Source organism: Danio rerio, chromosome 5 (genome assembly GCF_052040795.2).
Source record: "Danio rerio strain M-AB ecotype USA chromosome 5, GRCz13ab, whole genome shotgun sequence".
NCBI classification, from domain to species: Eukaryota; Metazoa; Chordata; class Actinopteri; order Cypriniformes; family Danionidae; genus Danio; species Danio rerio.
This window is the reverse complement of record NC_141025.1, coordinates 9,824,949-9,846,426: the sequence shown is the minus strand read 5'-3', so window position 1 is coordinate 9,846,426 and position 21,478 is coordinate 9,824,949. Positions and strand designations below refer to the sequence as shown.

Sequence of the window (21,478 nt, the reverse complement as noted above, 5' to 3'; positions counted from 1 at the left end):
TAGGTTATTGGTCAGTTTTGCGCGGTGGGCGGAGCTTCTCCGAGTTGAAAAATACGCTAGTTAACGTTAGCCGTTGTTTATTTCCTTCACGGCTGTGTTTGAAGCGAAATAAAACGGATTTTTCAGGAAATCTTTGTTTGACTCGTTAATATTTCCTGTTTGATGAAGCATTACAGGTGTTTTGGTGAACCAGAGATTCGTTTTTTAATCAGAGTCGATTTAAATACGTTTACAGGTAAGATTTGTCTTAGTATTTATTTTGTACCTCAAATGTAAGTTATTAGCACTGTATAAGCGCTTGTTTAAACATGAAACACGATATATAATAGTGTATATCCATTAAAAGCAGCAGATCTGCCTTATCAAACTCCATTTACACTCCAAATACAGAAGTAATGTGATGCTGAGATTCATAAAATGGCGGCGTGTCTTACTGATTCCTGTTTGGCTTTATAAATTACCTGTCCATTAGAATTTGTTCTGTTATTTGACAACAAGGAGAAGAAATATATATGATTTATTTTAATTAATGTTCAAAATTGAATATAGGCACTCTTATTTTCGCATCTATTTGTTAAAGATTGATTATAATTGTATTTATTAACACTATTATAAGAATAACAATTAATGAAGTGTTTGAATTATGTAAACTTTATATCTGTATGGTTTGGGTCAGTGTCCTAGATTTGGTCAGTGTCCTGGAGCATCACTTTCTCATGTTGGATTTTGAGACATGGCACTTAAAAATGTTCTCAAAATACACTTAAAAAAGTATTGAAAATGTATGTAATGAGAGTTCATAAAAAGGTCATAAAAGACACTTATCTAGTAAGACAGGGGTAAAATGTTGGCTGAAAACGTAGAGGGGACAGAGCTCTCTCTGTGGCGGGTGGTTGTGGAACACCTTGCCCCTTGAGATTAGAATGGCTCCATCATTTTCTGTTTTTAAATCACTTCTTAAAACTTTCCTTTTTAGCTTGGCTTTTTAAGATTAATTTAATAGTCCTTTTTACTGCTACATTTTCACAGACATTTCTCTTTTTTATTTCTATGTTTTATATTCTGTCTTTTTATTTTTACCTTGTCTTATGTACAGCACTTTGGTCAGTCTTCTTGTGCTTTTAAATGTGCTTTATAAATAAATGAACTTGAACTTGAGCAGGACCACTAGTGTCTACCTGCACTTGTCTGAATATCTGTAAATCATTATAATATTAAACACGGCTGTTCTTGGTTTAATAGGATGCAGAGGAGATATACACGGAGAATGTGATGCGACTGAGAGAAGAACAAACCTTCAAGTACCACAAGTATGTAGAGAGCAGATTATTGTATTGTTCAGAATTGTTTCTGAATATTCATTAAGGGATCATGATGTGATTAAAGACAGATTTATTTTAATATGTTCTTAGATGTTCACATTTAAAAAAAAATGGGTTTACAAACTTATTGTCCAGCATAAATGAGGATAGTGTGTCCCCTTCTGTATTGTAAAAACATTTACTAACACTTTTATTAAAGCAGTTAAAGAGTATGTTCACAACAGTTTTTAGGATGATAAATAAATCATATATTTAATTTCAGTGAGATATAAACATACAGGTAGTTCTTTCGTCTGTCGTGCCTTTAGTTTGTAAACCGTATTTTGGTGCATTTCTGTCTTTAACCCACTGCAAAGTGCCCATGCACGAGAATACCTATATATATATATATATATATATATATATATATATATATATATATATATATATATATATATATATATATAATGATGTACTGGGGAGTTTTAAATAGCGCATGATAAGAGAATACATATATTCAAATACACATGATTACAACTGTCTGAAAGTGCATGTGCAGCCGAAATTGTCTTAGATTGCATCACGTCTGCATCCAGACTCTGTTGGACCTCAGTAGAAGAGAGATTAACAGTAAGACTGCAAACACCCAAAGACTGGAATAATTATGCAGAAAACAAATTCACTTTAAAGATTAATTCACACAGAAAACAGTCATTGTAAATTGAAATATATATATTTGGCAATTCACCTGTTTTTATTGTATTTTTGACCTAATAAACGCAGCCTAATGGTGTGCAGAAAATACTTTTCCCCCAGAAACATTAAACAAAATATGAATGTTTCCAAACCATTATCTTACTTATTTGTCTGACAAATACAACAGACATAAGACTCTCATGGTGTTACAAGCCAAAAGTAGAGATGAGTTTTAAGACTAAAAATAGAAAGGGTTTTGGCCTGCCTAACATGAAGAGGCAAATTATTTCCAAAGATTTGGGGCAACCACTGCAAAAGCACAGTTCCTCTTGGTTTTTAAGCTTGTGCGTGCAGACAAAAGTAACCCATCAACACATTTAAGTGCCCCTGATGGAGCGTTCAATAGGGCAGGGGAGAGCGGGGCACAAAGTGACACTTTTTGGTTTTGGTCAAATAATGAAGAAAGTAATGAGGTAGGACAAATCCTGTTTATTTTACCAAATAAAACACAAGCCTCTCCCACAAATGAGCACTGAAATTATGATCGCTGGACCGCTGGTTTCTGTGCAGTATTGCCAAAAGTACTAGGAGTAGAAATGTTTCTATTTACCCTACCTGCTGGGCAAGTTGTAACAGATAGAGGGTTAGTTGTAACACATACAAAGGCAAATTTTACACAGTAGATTAAAATCCAGTTTACTTTAAATAGTAGCTATATTTCCTCAGTTCTTTGTTAAATTGTTTTCATTTATTGTACATAGTACAGCATTGTTAATTTATTCATTTATCCATTGTATAAACACATTGGATTTATTTGCATTAATATCCATTTATTTATTATTATACGATGCATTTATTTGCATTATTAGCAATAAGTTTTTGTCTATTTAAACATATAAATTCTATTAAAAAACATTTTAATATAAAAAGCTCTCAACATTACACTCAAAATTAAAAAAATATTAGTGTCCAACAGTGTGTAGCTTAATTTTAACACCCATTTACAACTAACCCCGCTGTGTCGTGTTTTCCTCAAAACATGAAAAGAAAAATCTTTCAAAATGTTTCCATCTTTTAGCCTAGTAGACGGTGATCAAAACAGTTTAAGATTTTACTTACTTTCACAGACTTTTTAATTTGAGCATAATAATAAATACTTTTATAGTAATAATAATAGTACATTTTATTTATAGCGCTTTTCAGACGCAGTGGCGTAGTGCTGTCGCCTCACAGCAAGAAGGTCGCTGGTTCAAACCTCGGCTCAGTTGGAATTTCTGTGTGGAGTTTGCATGTTCTCCTTGCGGTACAGGTGAAATGGGTTGGCTAAATTGCCCGTAGTGTATGAGTGTGTGTGTGTGTGAATGTGTGTGTGTGGAAGTTCTAGTTTTGCCAATAAAACAGATTAGCAAAAGTATCTATATTTATATAGTCAATATAAAACTGTCAATCTGAGGTGTTTTAACTGTCTGTTTATTTCTGATGCTGGGATTCTTCTGATGTTTGACACAAATGAGCTGTTTAAAGTTTCTCTCTTTGCTCTGTTTTTTAGCTGAATCGAGCATATGGAGAACATTAGAAACTGGACACATTTACCACATCCACAGTAGACATCTTCAGTGATTTTCATCGCTTGTCTTTATTTTCAGAGGAAATGCAGGTAAAAAAAAACAACAACAAATATTATTTATCTTACAGTGTGTTCTTGATCAACATTTCACTCCTGATAACACTGACTGTGGCTAATGAAATGAGGACACACATCAAATCAAAAATCCGATTTCTTTGTATTTCCATTGATACTGTATGACTGAACTTTAAAACAGATGTACATTGAGCAGACGCTTTTATCCAAAGCATGAAGATAACAGAAGCACTTCAGATCACCAGAAAACAACAAGATGTAGATGCAGTGACAAGTCTGAGTTGTTTTAGCAGTGTGTCTAATTTCATTATTGTTTTGAAATAAACAAAGATGCAGGACAAACATAGGTAAAGAATGAAATGTGGAGTGCTGTTGTTGGAGGATTAAGTGCTGGAGAAACAGATCAGGGCTCAGTGGTTAGCACCGTCACCTCACAGCAAGAAGGTCGTGAGTTTGAGTCCTGGCTGGACCAGTTGGCATTTCTGTAGGGAGTTTGCTTGTTCTCTCAGTGTTAGCGTGGCTTTCCTCCAGGTGCTCCAGTTTCCAGTCACATGCAGTACAAGTGAATTGAATAAACTAAATTGGCTGTAGTGAATGAGTGAGTGTTAATGAGAGTGTATGGGTGTTTTCCAGCCTGGTGCTGGGTTGCGGCTGGAAGGGAAGCATTTTTTACAGTGCATTAGTTCTCATGGTAAAAACTCCATCAGATGTATGCTTGTACATCAAACACATTCAGCTCAGTAATGATGAATTCAGCTAATCTTTGTTAAAGCTACAAACATTTTCATTTCTTGTGCCTAAATGGTCTCATTTGAAATCAGCAGTAATCTGCCTTTAAGAAATAGAAATACGTTTTTTGACAACCCAGATAGCATACAAATGTGGGCCATTTTAGGCAGTTTTGCGGCACTGGTGGTCTTCCTTCGGCCCAGACAAAATGAATGTGAGTCTGAAGTGGCCCACCTGTACAATAGCAAAAGGGGGCCAAAGATTCAAATTTATATATGGGCCATTTAAAGCAAAGATTTGGCACTTATGGCAAAATGTAATCTGAATGTGAGTCCAATGTGGCCTGTGTGAAAAATGGTAAATTTGACCCAAATGACGGAGGATAAATGTGGGCCACAGTTAGCAAGAATATGACATAGTCATTTAAGGGTGATCTGGGTCTAAACCTAAAGTGGCTCACATGTGTAAGTGCAAACATGGCCCAGTTAACTTAAGACATATGTGGGCCACTATTGGAAAATATTTGGCAGTTAGCTCTGGCTAATGTGGCTGTGAGCCCTATGTGGCCCAGAGAAGATATGGCAAATAGCCGCGTTTCCACTATCGCTCCTAAAGCGAGCGAGCCAAGGCCAGTGGCGTTTCCACTGTCACTCTCGGGGCCTAATCGGGCCAAAGTGGGGCTTTCTTGGGGCCAGCGGCCGGCCTTTTTTGGCCCGCCGAATACCATGGGCCAAGGAGGGCCAGCTGGGGCTTTGGGGCGGAGTGAAAGGAGAGGCGGGCAGTTTTCTGATCGCGCATACATGCGCCAAACAAATAAATAAATAAGGGAAAGAAAACATATAGCCTTATAGTCTGGGGTCTTTTTGCTTATGATCGCCCTTATGTTTTCCTTTTAAATGTAAGGCTGCTGCATAAAATAATAAAGTAGTTTTAATTTATTGTGACATTGCTGCGTCCTCCTTTATGTTTCAATAACGCATGATAATCTTTACACCATATTAAAGACACAGCAGACAATAAATGGTTTCGAGAGTTATTGTCAATTTTAAAAGGTGTGTTTGTGCGCGTTTAAATGCCTGTATGTGTGTGTGAGACCGGGCAAGAGCGCTCCTTCACAGCTCTGTTGATGCTGCGAGTGGCTTTTTTCTTTATTTATTTTGGAGATAATACACAATATAAATACAACAGAAAGACATAAAACTTAACAAATTACGTGCCCACTTTCATAGGCTTTAAACAATATAGTGTCATATCTTGATAAAATATCCTAAGCTATATTGAAATATAATTTAAAGAATTACAAATATCGGCTATATATAAAATCACATTAAATAAATAAACCAATATAAAATAAACATAAGCTAGCTAGAACAATGTAGGTAGCCTATATACAATACATAAATCAAACCGTTTTAAAGCCACATATAGCCTAACTTTCATTTTACAAAAAGACCTGTCTGAAAAAAAAAAGATTTTCGATATTTTCTAAAATTAATAAACACCGGTGAAGGTTTGAAATATTATTTATAAAGTATTTGGATACGATGAAATTAATCAAATCGTGTAAACAGAGCAATATTTGGGTGAGTGAAAGCAGAATCTAGCCAACCTTTTTTCCTGTCACCCAGTCCTGCGCAGCGCAGCTTTAAACGCATTGGGGGAAAGTCCAAACACAAAATGTGTTCTATATCCTCAAACAAGTGTTTGTGTTTTTATATGATGAGGTTAAATTTATAAATGAAACTTTAAATGTAGAGCTTTAGTGAATAGCTGCTGAGCGCAACAAATATGGCTATATTTTATTAGGCTACTCGCTCTTGTGCTGAAACACTTAACACGACGTCTATCAAAACGAGGATATTATAAAATACATTTCATATCGAGTTATAAAGGAGAATTTCTGTGGCTTTAGATTATGGACGGGTGCGCTCACTGTGATGGGTCCCTGCGTTAGTGGCGAGAGCACTCAATGCACAATGCCAACAGTCGGTCGGCGAGTAAACAAATGTAATGAATGTAAATACACAGGTCTGTGCGTATAGACATATAATGTACTGCTGTACAGTAACGTGTCATTTGTTTGTTTCGGTTGTCTTCATTTTAATGGTTTCGTTTCATGATGATTCTATGGTGTGCTTTATCTGCTTGATTCCCGCTGAAGTGGGCGGGTTGTGTGACGTTTGATTCGGGGACGTTCGGTGGGCGGAGTTTGCGTGACGCGCTGTGAGCTACTAGCTCGACAGTGGAAACGCGACATGATTTTGGCCGCATTTCTCAACCTCCCGGGCTATTGGCCCGGCCCGATTAAAGCCCTGGCTCGCACTGGCCCGATAGTGGAAATGCGGCAAATGTGGCCCAGTTATCTTAAAACATATGTGGATCCCATAGACTAAAGTCACCATCATGGAGAATAGTGTTTAGCTGCGTCCCATATCGCATACTTATGCACTATTCTACGGCATTTTGTAGTATGAATAAATAGTGTAAGTAGTGCGTTCACACTGAAAACTCTAAAAATAATAAGTGCACTTTAATTACCCGGATGATGCACTCATTCAGCTGGTAAAATGAAGTGTGGAATGATGGACACTTCACGCACTCAACGACCGCAGTTTTGCTCACGTAGCGAAAGGGGCAGAGCTAGCGGGCGCACATGTTGGATAACTTTATTTATTTTGGATGGTGAAAATAAAGTTCTCCTACAAGAGGGATTATATCGCCTCCCGATGGTGAATGTGGTTATGCTCATGGCAGGTATTATTTGATAGTTTGGTCATTTATTTCACTGATTTGGCCACCGTCAAACGTCATCAGGGAAACGGTTTGAATTTCTGCTTAGTAAAAAACATTAGTGCTCAATTTGGGACGACACTACAGTCATATACAGATGTCACTACTTCAATATGTTCTCTTTGCCGCCGTTCATACCGCAGTGGTGGCGGTAGTTGGTGCGCCAGCAGCTTTTGACCGCTGGGTGGCGCTTTAACCTCAGATTTTCAGCTTTGCCTTTTCACAATACTAGATAGACGGTTCTGTATGTGTACCTTATGTGATGTGTTCAATTAAAATATGTTGTTTTAGTTTTCTTAGTAATAAACATGCTCTTACACTAGACTGTATGTTTTAGAAAAGATACATGGTGAGAAGTATAGCCCTAGGCTGCAAAAAGCAAATATAAGAATTAAGTTCTTTAGCTTTTATAGTGCCCTATTTAGTAAAGTTTAATTTGAAACTAATTTCGAGAGGAGCATGAGCTCATGATTGACCCAGCTGGTCCACATTAGCTAATCATGATCCTCCAATCAAAGGATCCCAGGTCACTATATGTATCCTCATTTCCTCTCCACAACTATCTTTGTCTGGAAGAACCCCCCCCCCCCTCCTCCCACCTTTATCCAGAAAGGGCGGCACAGTGGCTCACTGACTAGCACTGTTGCCTCACAGCAAGAATACCAATAGCGTTGGGTCCTCATTGGGCCATCTGATATGTCTGTGCAGAGTTTGCATGTTCTCCCCTTGTCCGCGTGGGTTTTCCTCGGTTTCCTCCCACCATTCAAATGTGCTCTATATTATAGATAAAATAAGCCTAAATCTTTTTTCTAATGTTTTACTCTCAGGAAGTTCGCCTTGGCCTCAGCAGCAGGGGAGTTTGAGATCGACCTGAGCTCAATCTCCCCTCGCCCTGCGAAAAGGGGGAGCCCTGGGCTCAAGGATCCCTTGAGCTCAGGGCTCTCTCCCGGGACAGCATTCCAAACAAGCTATGTATAAATCGTGAGCTAAGTGTGAACTCTTGAAATTGCGTTAGGCAATTTCGGGGCGATTTTATTATCTCAAATCTTAAACGTGCGCATATGAAAACCACGGCACAGCACATACTACAAATAATATTAAGATTATCGCGCTGTTGAGTGTGTTAGTGCAAAAGTACATAGTGCATGAGTGTATAGTGTGCCATTTGAGACGCAGCTATAGCTTTAGTTGGGCTCGTAGCTCTGAACCTCTCAATGTAAATTTTCTTTTGGGCTGCTGTAACTTTTAAGAACTTTGCTTGAAAAGTTTATTTATTAAACAAACAAGCCAAGTAAAAAAAACTATAAAAATAACTTAGGCACAACCTGTGATGAAATAATATAATTCACTGATGCTAACCAATGTGTAATCCATTATTAGAGGTACGTAATAACATGCTTGCACATGCCACAGGTTTAGGAAAGTTTACAAGCTAAAAAAGTTCTATGGTTCAACTTCTGCTCTCAGAGACATCAATAATCAGCGTATGAACCTCAACAACGGTGACAATTAACAAAATGAACAAAACTCACAAACATAACAAAAAGGTTACTAAAAGTGACAAAATCAACAGCGTCAACATAAACAACAAAATCAACAGCAAATAATGAAAACTGGAGCATCAATAAGCTGTATAATGTATTCATACTGCTATGCATGCTGGGATTTTTGTTCTTTGTCACACCCAGCAAGTGTAATGTGTTGGCCAGATCTGGGCCAAAATAGAAGCAAACTGTGGCCCAGAATAGAGTTCTGGTTCATTTGGTTGAATTCTGGCTGATATGTGATATTGATATGGCTTAATTGTGGCCCAGGTCTGGCATACAGAAGCGGACCAGCCAAGTGCCGTCATTCCATCCGGATGTAATCCACATAGCAAAATATCTCTGGCTCAGATCTGGCCCACACAACTAGCTTTCACTTGGCCCACATGCCGCAGTGAATTACGATACATGACTGGACCAAATCTGACTTCCAGACAAAGGCCAAACATAGACCATATCTAAGCCAAGTCTCAGCCAAGTTAATATCCCATAACTGAGTCTATGGCCAGATATGTTGGCGTGTCACTGCAATGAATTTGATAAACCCTTGTATCACTGCGCTTTAGATGTGCTATGGGGTGTGCTTTTTCTCTTAGCCATCTGATTGGTAGATTTTTTTTCTTTATTTGAAAATAATAAAAATGTATTTTAAATGTGGGTCAAGATAGGCCAAACTTACATGGCCCACATCTGGGCCAAATCTTTACATCTGGCCCAAGTTTTCTGTGCCGCCTTAAAACCAGGGCCATGTTTGGCCCTCATGCTGTATGCCAGTGCCGGGTGAATGCCTGCTGAGCCAGATTTATGCCAAATCTGGGCCACAATTCTTTGCTAAACCTGGGAAGTGTCTGGTGTGGGCTGGATTTGAGTACTCCCATTTGTAATGCTTTACCTGATGAAGACCATGTCGGTCGAAACGTTGTGACATTGACATTAAAGATTTTTTTGAGAGCTAAAGTGGCAGAGTGCCGATTTTCTTTGGATCTTGGGCTGGATTTGAGCCACATTAATTTTGCTAGCTGGGAAATGTGACATTTTATTTCAAACTCTAGTACAAAATTTGTACAAAATTCATAATTGTCATCATTTGTGAGGCTTGTCGCCTCAGACTAATGTCAGTTTTTGTCCGTGTTCAGCTCAGCACCACCTTTAAGATGGGCAGTTTCCAGTGGCACCACGTGGAGGAACGGACCTCGCCACCTATATATACAGGGTTTGGATTATCACTCACCATAAACTACAACAAAAATAGTAAATAAATAAATAGTATAAAAATAGTAAAAAATACTTCTGAAGATGAATACGAGGATGAATAATGAATTACATAACTTACTGTTTTTAATGTTTTATTTATTATAACTTTTTTTTGTTTCAAGAAGAATTTCTGATTTGTCAATAACATGGCCAGTTATAGATTTATATTTCGATACAGGCAGTTTTTATAGTTTTATTAATTATTGATGTTTTTAATTTAATTTTATAATTTTTTACTTTTTAATTGTTTTATTTATAGTGATGTTTTTTTTTTTTACTTTTTAATTGTTTTATTTATAGTGATGTTTTTTTTTAACTATTTTTGACTTTTTTTACTGTTTTATTTATTAATTTTAAAGGTTGTATATGAGGAAAATATTAAAGCAAATACTAAAGGTCATAACTTTATTCATCTACAGAACACTGAATGAAGATATCTGAATGAAGAGATCTCCTTAATCCTTCATAGACAGCAAGATTCCTGACTATGCGAATACTTTAATTTGCACATAAAACAAAAATAACTTGATTCAACCGTTTTTTCCCTCAGTGTCAGTATAGGGCACGTGTTCACATGTCGTGCCTCTGACATACAACTCTGGATGCGCTTGTGCATTTTTTTAAAGAGAGGAAGTCGTGCGCAGGCATCCGGAGAGGTGTATGTCACTGCACAGTGCTTGTGAACACGTGTCCTATAATCACACTGAGGAGAAGAAACTGTGAATGAAAATGTTTGTTTTATGTGAAGGCATATTGTCTGTTTTGAGGATGTTTTTGTGGACTTCTGGATAAAGGAGAATATCTAAGATAAAAATAAAGATAGTAAAAATAATTCTGAAGATGAACATGAGGATGAGTAATGAATAACATAACTTACTTTTTTTGTTTTATTTATTATTAATTTTTTGTTTCTAGAAGAACTTCGGATTGGTCAATAGCATGGCCAGTTATAGATTTATATTTCAATACAGGCAGTTTTTATTGTTTTATTTACAATGATTTTTTTAAATTTATTTTTTAAAATTGTTTTATTTATTAAAGATTTAAAGCAAATACTAAAGGTAGTAACTTTATTCATCTTCAGAACACGAATGAAGAGATCTGAATGAAGAGATCTCCTTAATCCTTCATAGACAGAAAGATTCCAGACTATGAGAATACTTTAATTTACACATAAAACAAAATAACTTGATTCAACAGTTTCTTCCCTCAGTGTCAGTATAGGGCACGCGTTCACATGTCGTGCCTCTGACATACAACTCTGGATGCGCCTGTGCATTTTTTCAAAGAGAGGAAGTCGTGCGCAGGCATCCGGAGAGGTGTATGTCACTGCACAGTGCTTGTGAACGCGTGTCCTATAATCACACTGAGGAGAAGAAACTGTGAATGAAAATGTTTGTTTTATGTGAAGGCATATTGTAGGTTTTGAGGATGTTTTTGTAGACTTTGAGTCTGGATGAGGCAGAATATCTAAGATAAAAGTAAAAATAGTAAAAATACTTCTGAAGATGAACATGAGGATGAATAATGAATAGCATAACTTACTTTTTTATGTTTTATTTCTTAATTTTTTTTTGTTTCTAGAAGAATTTCTGATTGGTCAATAACATGGCCAATATTATATAACACTATATTTCAATACAGGCAGTTTTTATCGTTTTATTTATTAATGATGTTTTTTATTTTATTTTAATATTTTTTTTACTTTTTTATTGTTTAATTTATAATGATGTTTTTTTTATTTATTTATTTTGACTTTTTTATTGTTTTATTTATTAATGTTTTTTAATTTTTATTATTTTTACTTTTTTATTGTTTTATTTATTAATGTTTTTTAATTTTTATTATTTTTACTTTTTTATTGTTTTATTTATTAATGTTTTTTAATTTTTATTATTTTTACTTTTTTATTGTTTTATTTATTAATGTTTTACAGTTTTGTGGCCGAATTGGCTGGTGAGTGATAATATTCATTGGAAACCCTGTATATATATCAGTTGATCCCAGTAGTCATTGGTCGAGAGTCTCTCTCTTCTGGCTCAAATTACATATTTTAGAAAGAGACACCCAAAATATATGGACCTGGACTGGGAACGACTGAGATATATATATATTTTTTTTTTTTATTATACATTTTATTTTAGCACATGGAAGTGCAAGAGTTAAAGCAAAAGCTGAAATTAAAGTGCGGGAAGGAGTATGTACACTATATGAAGGTCTACTCTAGACTGTTAAGTGCTTTTTTTTTTCTTTTTTTTTCTTTATATGAAATTTAATTAGAGCCAGTGTACATGTTGAAAAATAGGAGAGATGTAACAATGCAGAACCAAATTATGTTCAGCTTTTTCTCTCTGTAATGGATGAAGTTATGTTTAGCTAAAGGACTGTGGTGGTGTGGTTGGACTGGCTAAATGCCATTTCTCCTCATTACTGCTCGTTCTCCTCCTGAAACAAAAGCAGTGATCAGGTTTACAGCTTTAATGCATTAAACAAACGACATATCATTAAAAGAAAAGCAATAAATGTCAAGTAAAAAAGGAAACTTAAGAACACAAGACTGTCACCTGACACTAGCTGGGTTTCCATCAGCCTGTGTTAATGCTTCTTCTTAAGTATCACATGAGAAACAAGTTTCTGTAAAAATCCCTTAATTCAAAAAATGTTTTAATGCTCACTTGAGGTCATTTTGGACTCGTGTGTAAAAGGGTTCATGATGGAAATGCATTTGTCAAATTAACCTTGATGTAGCGAACATTTCTCAAGTACACTTGTTTACTGTTGGTTATGAGGTTACCAATACTACAGATCAGCTGCTCGACCAACTTGATGGAAATCATTAGCACATAATCCGCATTTATAAATACTAAATATATATATTTAGTGCACTTTGAGAAGATGTGCTTCACATTAGGATGGAAACTCAGCTCATGACAGTTTAATTTCACTGACATCAAAATCTATTCATTACCTTAAACCAGGCATGGACACGGAGTGTATGCAACTTTAGCCGATCGCTGTAGGTAATCTGCAGACAACCGGTGATGAAATCGCTGCATTCTGTGTAGAAAAAGAGGAAGAGATGCATGTAATTATTACCTTAAATTGTAAACCTTTCATTGACATTCAAAATGTCCACCACCACTCTCTTTAGCTGAAGTGCAGATCTCACCTTTTGACCATCCATATTTCTGAAAATAACTGCTTTTCAACTTGAGGAGTTGACGGTTTTCTGGATACTTTCGGAACATTAGGAAATACTGGAGAATCCCGAGTGACCACACTGTCGCTGGCTCGCCGTAGTATATGCCAGTCTTTCTAAACTCTGGAGGGCAGTACTTTAATGTGCCTAAAAAAAGAATGTGTTTCCATTAGCACAACATCTAAATTTCCAGGCGTACCCAAACCCGGTCCTGGAGGATCTGTGTCCTGCAGAGTTTAACTCTCCCCAATCAGACACACCTGAACAAGCTAATCAAGCTCTCACTAAGAATTCTAAGTGAAGTTCATTTATAAACTAATTTCGACAGGATCACGTGCTTATTGCTTGCAGCCGGCCTTACATTATTCAATTCATGATTCACCAATCAGACGATTCCTAAGCCACTATAAATACTCTAGTTCCATATAACAGCCATCTTCGATTTGAAGAATCCCCCCATCCACCCCTACTCCTCTTATGAGCTTATGAGCATGCCAAACAAGCTTTATAATCAATCATCAGCTAAGTGTGAACTCTTGAAACATTTTCTGTCAGGTGTGTTGAAAGTAGTTGGAGCTAAACTCTGTAGGCCACCGGCCCTCTAGGACTGAGCCTTGGCACCTCTGGTATAGATAAACAACAACAGATGTGACCCTTGAGCCATCACAAGAGCTCCTTAGAGCTTTGAGGGATTTACTTACCCCAGTATTCAGAGTAGAAGCCTTCATTTAGGAGTTCACCACACCCGAAGTCAATCAATTTGACTTCAAAGGTAATTGGGCTAAACAGCAAGTTGTCAGGCTTGATATCGCGGTGAAACACATTGCGTTTGCAGCACGCGTGAGCTGCGGTTGTTGTCTGGAACATGATTTTCCGTAACAAGTCCTCTCCGATGTTTCCACTGTGGTTTTTTAAATATTCATCTAAGCTCATAAAGGTTATGGGCCGCTCTAGGATCATAATGTAGCGATCGGCCTCCACCTTCCATTCCAGAAGCTTAATAATTTCTTTAACCCTAATGCCTTTATTGGCAAGAAAGTGCAGAGCGATCTCCGCTGGAAGTGGCTGGTCAAATCCATCCTAGAAGAAAGACAGTTGTTAAGTTCGTTTGATAAAGTTATTTCCTGTTAAAACTGTTGCTGACGTCTATCATAAAAAGCAGTGGGCAGATAATAAAGAGCAAAACAAAGACAGACACATTTATAAAGGAGAATAACTGACACATAGCACGTTTCTAAAATATCTGCAAACATATTATGGTATTTATGTACTTTAAAAGAGTCAAAAACGTACACACAGCACCTCTAAATTGACATGATTGAAATAGACACAGTTATTCAGAGCAAAGAGCACAGACTACTTACAACACGGATGAATCGCTTGACCTCGAACGTGGCAATTTTCACTGCAACATGTTGGCCATCTTGTAAACGGGTTCCTTCGAAAACAGTTCCAAAGCCTCCTTTGCCCAGCTTAGCGCCAATTTTATAGCTCCTTGTTTTGATCTCTGTAAAAAGAAAAATAAGAGAAGTTAATAAAACTTGTGAATTAGTGACAGCGCTACCTTTGTGTAAAACTACCTGCTCCATCAGGGGTTACCACAGCAGAATTAACCCCATCATCTAAATCCTTCTTTTTCTGTCTTCCCTATATATTTGATTATGATTTATATAGATATTTCCATCTCAGTTATCAGCTATCCCTGGACAAAATGTGTATGCGCTTATTTCACGCGGCCGCCATTTTAAAGAACCAAAGCGAGGCTGCGGTGGGAAGAAACCAGGAAGTATAGGACCAGCACTGTAAACATTGCAGTAACATGCTGTGCATTATTATAAGAATTTAAAATGCAGAAATGGTGTAAACATCACTCTAATATCAATCAGTAAGTTTAATTTAAACAATTGAAAGCAATTAAGCATCAAACAACATCACAATCTCTGTAAGAGTAATATGCTCAAGTGTCCTCCTGGGCTTCAGTTCATAGCACTAGTTTAAACACTGAGGGGACGCTTTCCTGCTTCAGCCTATGTCACCCAATGAGTGATAAAACACTGCAGTCCTCTGTAGCATATCCTCGTGTTGTCTGTAATAGTGTTGTCCCGGTATTGAAGTTTTAAAACTGTCCATTTCCACTAACATTAAAGCGCCGCTAAGCACGGATGACTCAACTGATCTTCACGGCTGCTTCACGCTCCAGTCTCTGTGTATCTGTGTTTGCACTCAGTTTACCGCTCTTCACCCAGTGCAAACACAGATACACGAAGTCTGGAGTGCGAAGCAGCCGTGAAGATCAGTCGAGTCATCAAGCAGTTCGCTCGTCTGTGTTTGTACTCGATAAACAACGGAGGTTAAACTGATGACCTTCTCGGCCAATCACAAGCATTTCTGTTGAGCACTGGTGAACACAATGGCAAATCAGCGCTGTTTTAAGAAAGCCATCAACAGTGCTTTAAATGTTAACAGGAAATTGACGTTTTTTCTTTAAATTCAGTATCGTGACAAGTCTAACATGGTGAAAGAATCAGTTCATTAACTCGAGTTTTATAAATGGCATCTAAAACGTGTGTTTGGGAAAGAAAACATTAGATAACTAGTGCCATTTTCCTTAACTTAGCTGAAAATGAGCTCTGATATCCCTTTTTTTTTCACCATTCATTCAAAACGGACCTTCGGGTCACTGGGAAGACGGTGAAATGATAAATTTGTTCCACTTTCTCTTCGCTGATAAGATATACAGCCAGCTACACAACGTTCCTATGTAACTCCCAACCATACTGTACTTCCGGGTTTCTTCCCACCGCAGTCTCGATTTCGCTTTTAAAAATGGCAGCCGCGTGAAATCAGTCTATTACAGCCAGTTTAAAGCATAAAAGTGATGAAAACACTATTAAAATATGCATGTGTGTTGGGTGACTAGGGTGTCATGCTAGTAAACTTACCAATGATGTTTGTGTCTTTATCCTTCTGCTTCATTGGCTGAGGTGGATCAGCGTCCTTTGTCTTACAGGTTGCACCTTTAGCGACATCTTTACAGCCGGGCTTAGCAGGTACCACATTTGGAGATTTGAAATGAACGCCGGGCTTAGCAGGTACCACATTTGGAGATTTGAAATGAACGCCGGGCTTAGCAGGTACCACATTTGGAGATTTGAAATGAACGCCGGGCTTAGCAGGGACCACATTTGGAGATTTGATATTACTACAGCCGGGCTTAGCAGGTACCACATTTGGAGATTTGATATTACTACAGCCGGGCTTAGCAGGGACCACATTTGGAGATTTGGTAGTACTACAGCCGGGCTTAGCAGGTACCACATTTGGAGATTTGATATTATTACAGCCGGGCTTAGCAGGTACCACATTTGGATATTTGAAATGAACGCCGGGCTTAGCAGGGACCACATTTGGAGATTTGGTAGTACTACAGCCGGGCTTAGCAGGTACCACATTTGGAGATTTGATATTACTACAGCCGGGCTTAGCAGGGACCACATTTGGAGGGGGGTCATCCCCACAGCCGGACTCAGCAGACAGAAAATCTGTGGAGGGGTCATCACCACAGCCCGACTCAGCTGACAGAAAATCTGTGGAGGGGTCATCACCACAGCCCGACTCAGCTGACAGAAAATCTGTGGAGGGGTCATCACCACAGCCCGACTCAGCTGACAGAAAATCTGTGGAGGGGTCATCACCACAGCCCGACTCAGCAGAGAAGAAGCTGCTGTAGGAGCTGGCAGTGAGCTCACTACTACAGTTGAATCCGGCTGAGGAAAACTCTTGAGGGAAGTCATCACTACTGCTGGACTCAGCGTAGGAAATGTTTGGAGGAACATCATTACTGCTGGAGGAGCTGGCCGAGTCCTCACTGTGATCATCGACAGGCTCTACCAGTGATTGTTCTTCACCGTGAACACTGTCAGGCTCTACCAGTGATGGTTCTTCACCGTGAACACTGTCAGGCTCTACCAGTGATGGTTCTTCACCATGAACACTGTCAGGCTCTACCAGTGATGGTTCTTCACTGTGAACACTGTCAGGCTCTACCAGTGATGGTTCTTCACCGTGAACACTGTCAGGCTCTACCAGTGATGGTTCTTCACCGTGAACACTGTCAGGCTCTATCAGTGATGGTTCTTCACCGTGAACACTGTCAGGCTCTACCAGTGATTGTTCTTCACCGTGAACACTGTCAGGCTCTACCAGTGATGGTTCTTCACCGTGAACACTGTCAGGCTCTACCAGTGATGGTTCTTCACCGTGAACACTGTCAGGCTCTATCAGTGATGGTTCTTCACCGTGAACACTGTCAGGCTCTACCAGTGATTGTTCCACACTCTGACCATCAACAGGTTCCTCCAGTGATGGTTCCTCAATCTGAACATCGATCTGTTCCTCCAGATGCAAAGATGATTCTTCACACCAGTCACCGATTTCTGGACCTAAAGAAAGGAATAATATGAAACAAAAGATTTTAGTTTTAGTTAAATAACATTTATCCAGTGTTTACAATTGATATAATCAAATGCTGTCAATTGTGAAGTGACTTTTAGGGTCATTTCTTTCTACTTTTATTTGTTGGTTAGTGTGTGCACATGCAGGGATGTTTTTGCTGTGACCAGCATCGTGATTTTAATCGAGTTGCTGAATGTATATATAATCAGGTCATCCAAATATTTGTTATTAAAGGGCACCTATTTGACCCCTTTTACAAGATGTAAGATAAGCCTTTGGTGTCTCCAGAAGGTGTCTGTAAAAGTTCAGCTCAACAAACCCATCCGATAATAGACCCTTCGCTAAGTCCCGCCCTCCTTAGTAACTGTTGCTATGCCTGTCAAGCTTTCGTGCCTGGCACGTCTATTGTAATGTGTATGCGCCGGTGTCAGACATTCCCATGGATATAATTAGTCATTTTTGGCAAACAGGTGAGATATACGAGAAAGCCAGACAAAACAGGACTGCCGTATGCATTACAGGAGTATATTCACCACATAATAGGCAGCCGATTAGAAAATAACTTAATCAAAATTGAAGCTAGGTTAGCCTAGCCGCCTCATACACTGACCATTCAACAGCTTAGTTCATGCACAGCAGGAGAGGTGACATTTTAAAATAACCAAAATAACCCGATAATAACTGATTAAACCGTGATTTCTCTATTTTTAGCCAAAAAGCCTGATTATGTTGTGCAATGAAATATAGCATTACTAACCGACGAGGAAACACACATGAACAGTGCTTCTGCATAATTCAGTCATAGAAAGAACAGCCAGAAAGGGGAAATTGATGGATTTGTGCTAATTATTAACATTATTGACCCATAACAATGTACAGTATCTATTACTGTCAGTATGTTTGCACTTTTTATACAGTTTCTATTCTAATTTGCAGTTAAGTGGAAAAAAATTTACTAATTAAAACGCAAATCAGAGTATAAATAGCAGAAGTGAACAAACAGATATTCAGCAAATATTAATCCGACACCAAATATAAAACCAGACACTAACCCGCTATAACATCATCACCAATGACTAATGTTAAATCTCTGAAAGACGGATGAAAACATCAGTGAATTGTAGCTCTGACATTGGCATGAGGGTTATAAATGACTGAAAAGCAGCTGCGGGTGAAGTATATTGATCGCAAATGCTCAGATTGTGATCACATCTCGGTTTTGTTGTGTTGATATGTAATTTCAAATATTCTTAGCTTGAAACAGATGGAAATATGATTGCTGTTAGTATGACTACTATGGCGAGGGCTTAAACGGAGCAGCGCTCATAATGTCCAGCAAAATAAAAAGAAAAGAGACAGCTGGGAAACAGAACCTGCTTTGTATTTTAACGTCAGAAAAAAAAGAGATTTATTGGGTTTATATCACTCTAATATGACAGTGGACACACTATACCTACACACAGTTGTGTCGTAACAGCTTACAAAAGATGATTTTCATTATAGGTGCCCTTTACGTTCATGGTTTGACACTGAGTATTAGGCTTCTGGATATTGAGATCTTCCTTTCAGTCATTAAATTAGGCCTATTATGCCTTAAATTAAAAATGTCACATGATGAATTTACTGTTCATAATCTAATTCACTTTGAAATCAATGATTTGTTTTGTATAAATACGTCAGTATGAACTTATAGCTGTTATATTTTGTGTCATATAACAATGAATAAAATAACCCTAAGCTTGGCAAAAACAACTACATGTAAAAACTATAAAGGACATATTCCTAAAGGATTTAGTGGTGTTAAGATGCCACCAGTAGATGACAGTAAATTACAAGTAGAGACGAGGAATCTAACAGGGGTGTCGAATCAAATCTACATTTTGTTTTATTGTTTTGTTTCAGGACACCTGTGGGGAAACAGGCCAGCAGGACATTGAAGAGCACATACCGAAAATTGTGACCATACACGCACGTGCACTACGGACAATTTAGCCTACCCAGTTCACCTATACTTTGTCTTTGGACTTGTGGAGGAAACCGGAGCACCCGGAGGAAACCCACGCGAATGCAGGGAAAACATGCAAACTCCATACAGAAACACCAACTGAGCCGAGAACTTCTTGCTGTGAGGCGATTGTGCTACCCGCTGTGCCACCCAGTAATGTATATTATCATATTTAAATGATCTTTTTGTTTTCTTTTTGGTGCCCATTGAATGTTTGACAAGCACAGCTTTTAAAATACTCTTAAAGCCGTTTTTGAACAATTGTTTATATTAAAGCAGTACATTTTTATTTTTTTTTTACATTTTTGCAATTTTTTGGACAACTAAAAATGCTTTAAGAAATGTTTTAAGATGCATTTGCTTAATAAAGAAGTTCTTTACTTTAATACTCTCCTGTTATCTGTTGCTTCTTCCACCCTTTGTAATGTATATAATTGTACGTTAACTGATAAGTGACTTGGTATTTTAAAGTTAAGAACTAAACATTTTCAATTAAAATGAGCTGAAGATTTTATAATTGGGTAAACAGAACTTTAATGGTAGAAATAACTTAAATTTGTAAACAAAAACTGCTTAAACTATTGGGTTACACCAACCAATAAATTTGAGCAAAACCATTTACTAGGATACTCATAAAGAGGCATGCAAAAGTGATGCACTATATTCTAAAGGAAATCTAGCATATTATTTTTCCCTGTGCACATTGAGATTTTATTTATTAATTTTGCATGGCAGTAGACAACATTTTTGTGTTCATTTTATAACACAAATTAGGATGTTAAAAAATCTTAATTTGTGTTCAGAAGACGATAGAAGGTCTTAGGTGTTTGGAGTGACGTGAAGGTGAGTAATTAATAACAGTGTTTGCATTTTTGGGTGAACTAACCCTTCCATCTTGAAGCAGAGAAAATGATTTTGTCTTTACAGATTACCAATGCATAATTAAAAAACTTAATGCAAAGCAAAAATACTTTACTTAGTTTTTGTCTTGTTTTTAGTCCAAATATAAAACATTATATCAAGAAGCATTTAATAAGTAAAAATATTGTCTTGTTTCAGAATTGTCTAAAGTTTTTCTTAAAACAAGCTAAATAATCTGCCAGAGGGCAAGTAAAATGTATTTCAAAGCATTATTTTGCTTGTTTTAAGGAAAAAATTACATAATTCTGACTCATTATTTCTGAAAACCAGGAAATATTTTCGCTCATCTAGAAAAAAGATTCTTGATTTAAGAATTTTGAGATATCTGGGCTAGAAACAAGACAAAACTATTATTTTATATCATTGTTGGCACCATATTAGACACATTTGTGAGACGTTTGACACCCTGTGTAGAGCGGTTTTCATTAGGCCTGTGTTAATATTCACTTTGTTTTTTAGTAAATAATATTTACAGTAGGGTAAAACAGGTGTAGAGCCCTACACAGACTCTAGTGTACAAAATGAGGTACATGTTCTTTAAACACAAAACATTATTTACCATCAGTGTTGGTCACAGGTGGTGGTACCGTGACCAGTCCTTCTTCTTGATGGTCCAGTGTTTCATCTTGACCTGAGACGGTGGTACTGATGTTTCTTTCTCTCAGGAAGAGAGCAATAGCTCCGAGTACGGTAAATAACATTAGGATTAGTTTCCGTACACTTAAATATGAGAAATGTTAAATACACCTACAATAAACACTGAAATTTACTGTAAGGCTAGTTTATCAGAGTAAGCCTCAATAAACCGTACGCTATCAATTGACAATGTAAGAAAAGCAAATTATTTAAAGCAAACTTTGTGCAACTCACTAGTTACTTGTCAAATAAGAGCAATGGCGGAATTTGGTTTGTAAAAGGCTATATGTCTCCTACTGCGTCATA

The 21,478-nt window shown here is 37.4% G+C and overlaps 1 protein-coding gene and 1 long non-coding RNA gene across 5 annotated transcripts; one reads left to right on the top strand and one right to left on the bottom strand.

Annotated features, from left to right (window-relative positions):
- The first annotated feature begins 41 nt into the window (after positions 1 to 41).
- LOC141385751 (uncharacterized) lies at positions 42 to 20,001 on the top strand. 4 transcript variants are annotated; one of them, XR_015490887.1, is made up of 6 exons: positions 42 to 235; positions 1,243 to 1,310; positions 3,191 to 3,306; positions 3,547 to 3,654; positions 9,839 to 9,915; positions 19,513 to 20,001. It is a non-coding gene; the product is annotated as an uncharacterized LOC141385751 (long non-coding RNA). The 4 variants fall into 4 exon arrangements; XR_015490889.1 differs by lacking the exon at positions 3,191 to 3,306; XR_015490888.1 differs by lacking the exon at positions 9,839 to 9,915.
- On the bottom strand, positions 12,907 to 21,425 carry pimr122 (Pim proto-oncogene, serine/threonine kinase, related 122). Its single transcript, XM_087253166.1, has 6 exons — positions 21,096 to 21,425; positions 16,098 to 17,597; positions 14,520 to 14,662; positions 13,857 to 14,235; positions 13,126 to 13,302; positions 12,907 to 13,013 (listed from the first exon to the last, which is right to left on the bottom strand). Exons 1-6 carry the CDS (start codon positions 21,235 to 21,237, stop codon positions 12,907 to 12,909), a joined length of 2,448 nt encoding a protein of 815 aa, XP_087109292.1. The 5' UTR covers positions 21,238 to 21,425.
- Positions 21,426 to 21,478: the final 53 nt, after the last annotated feature.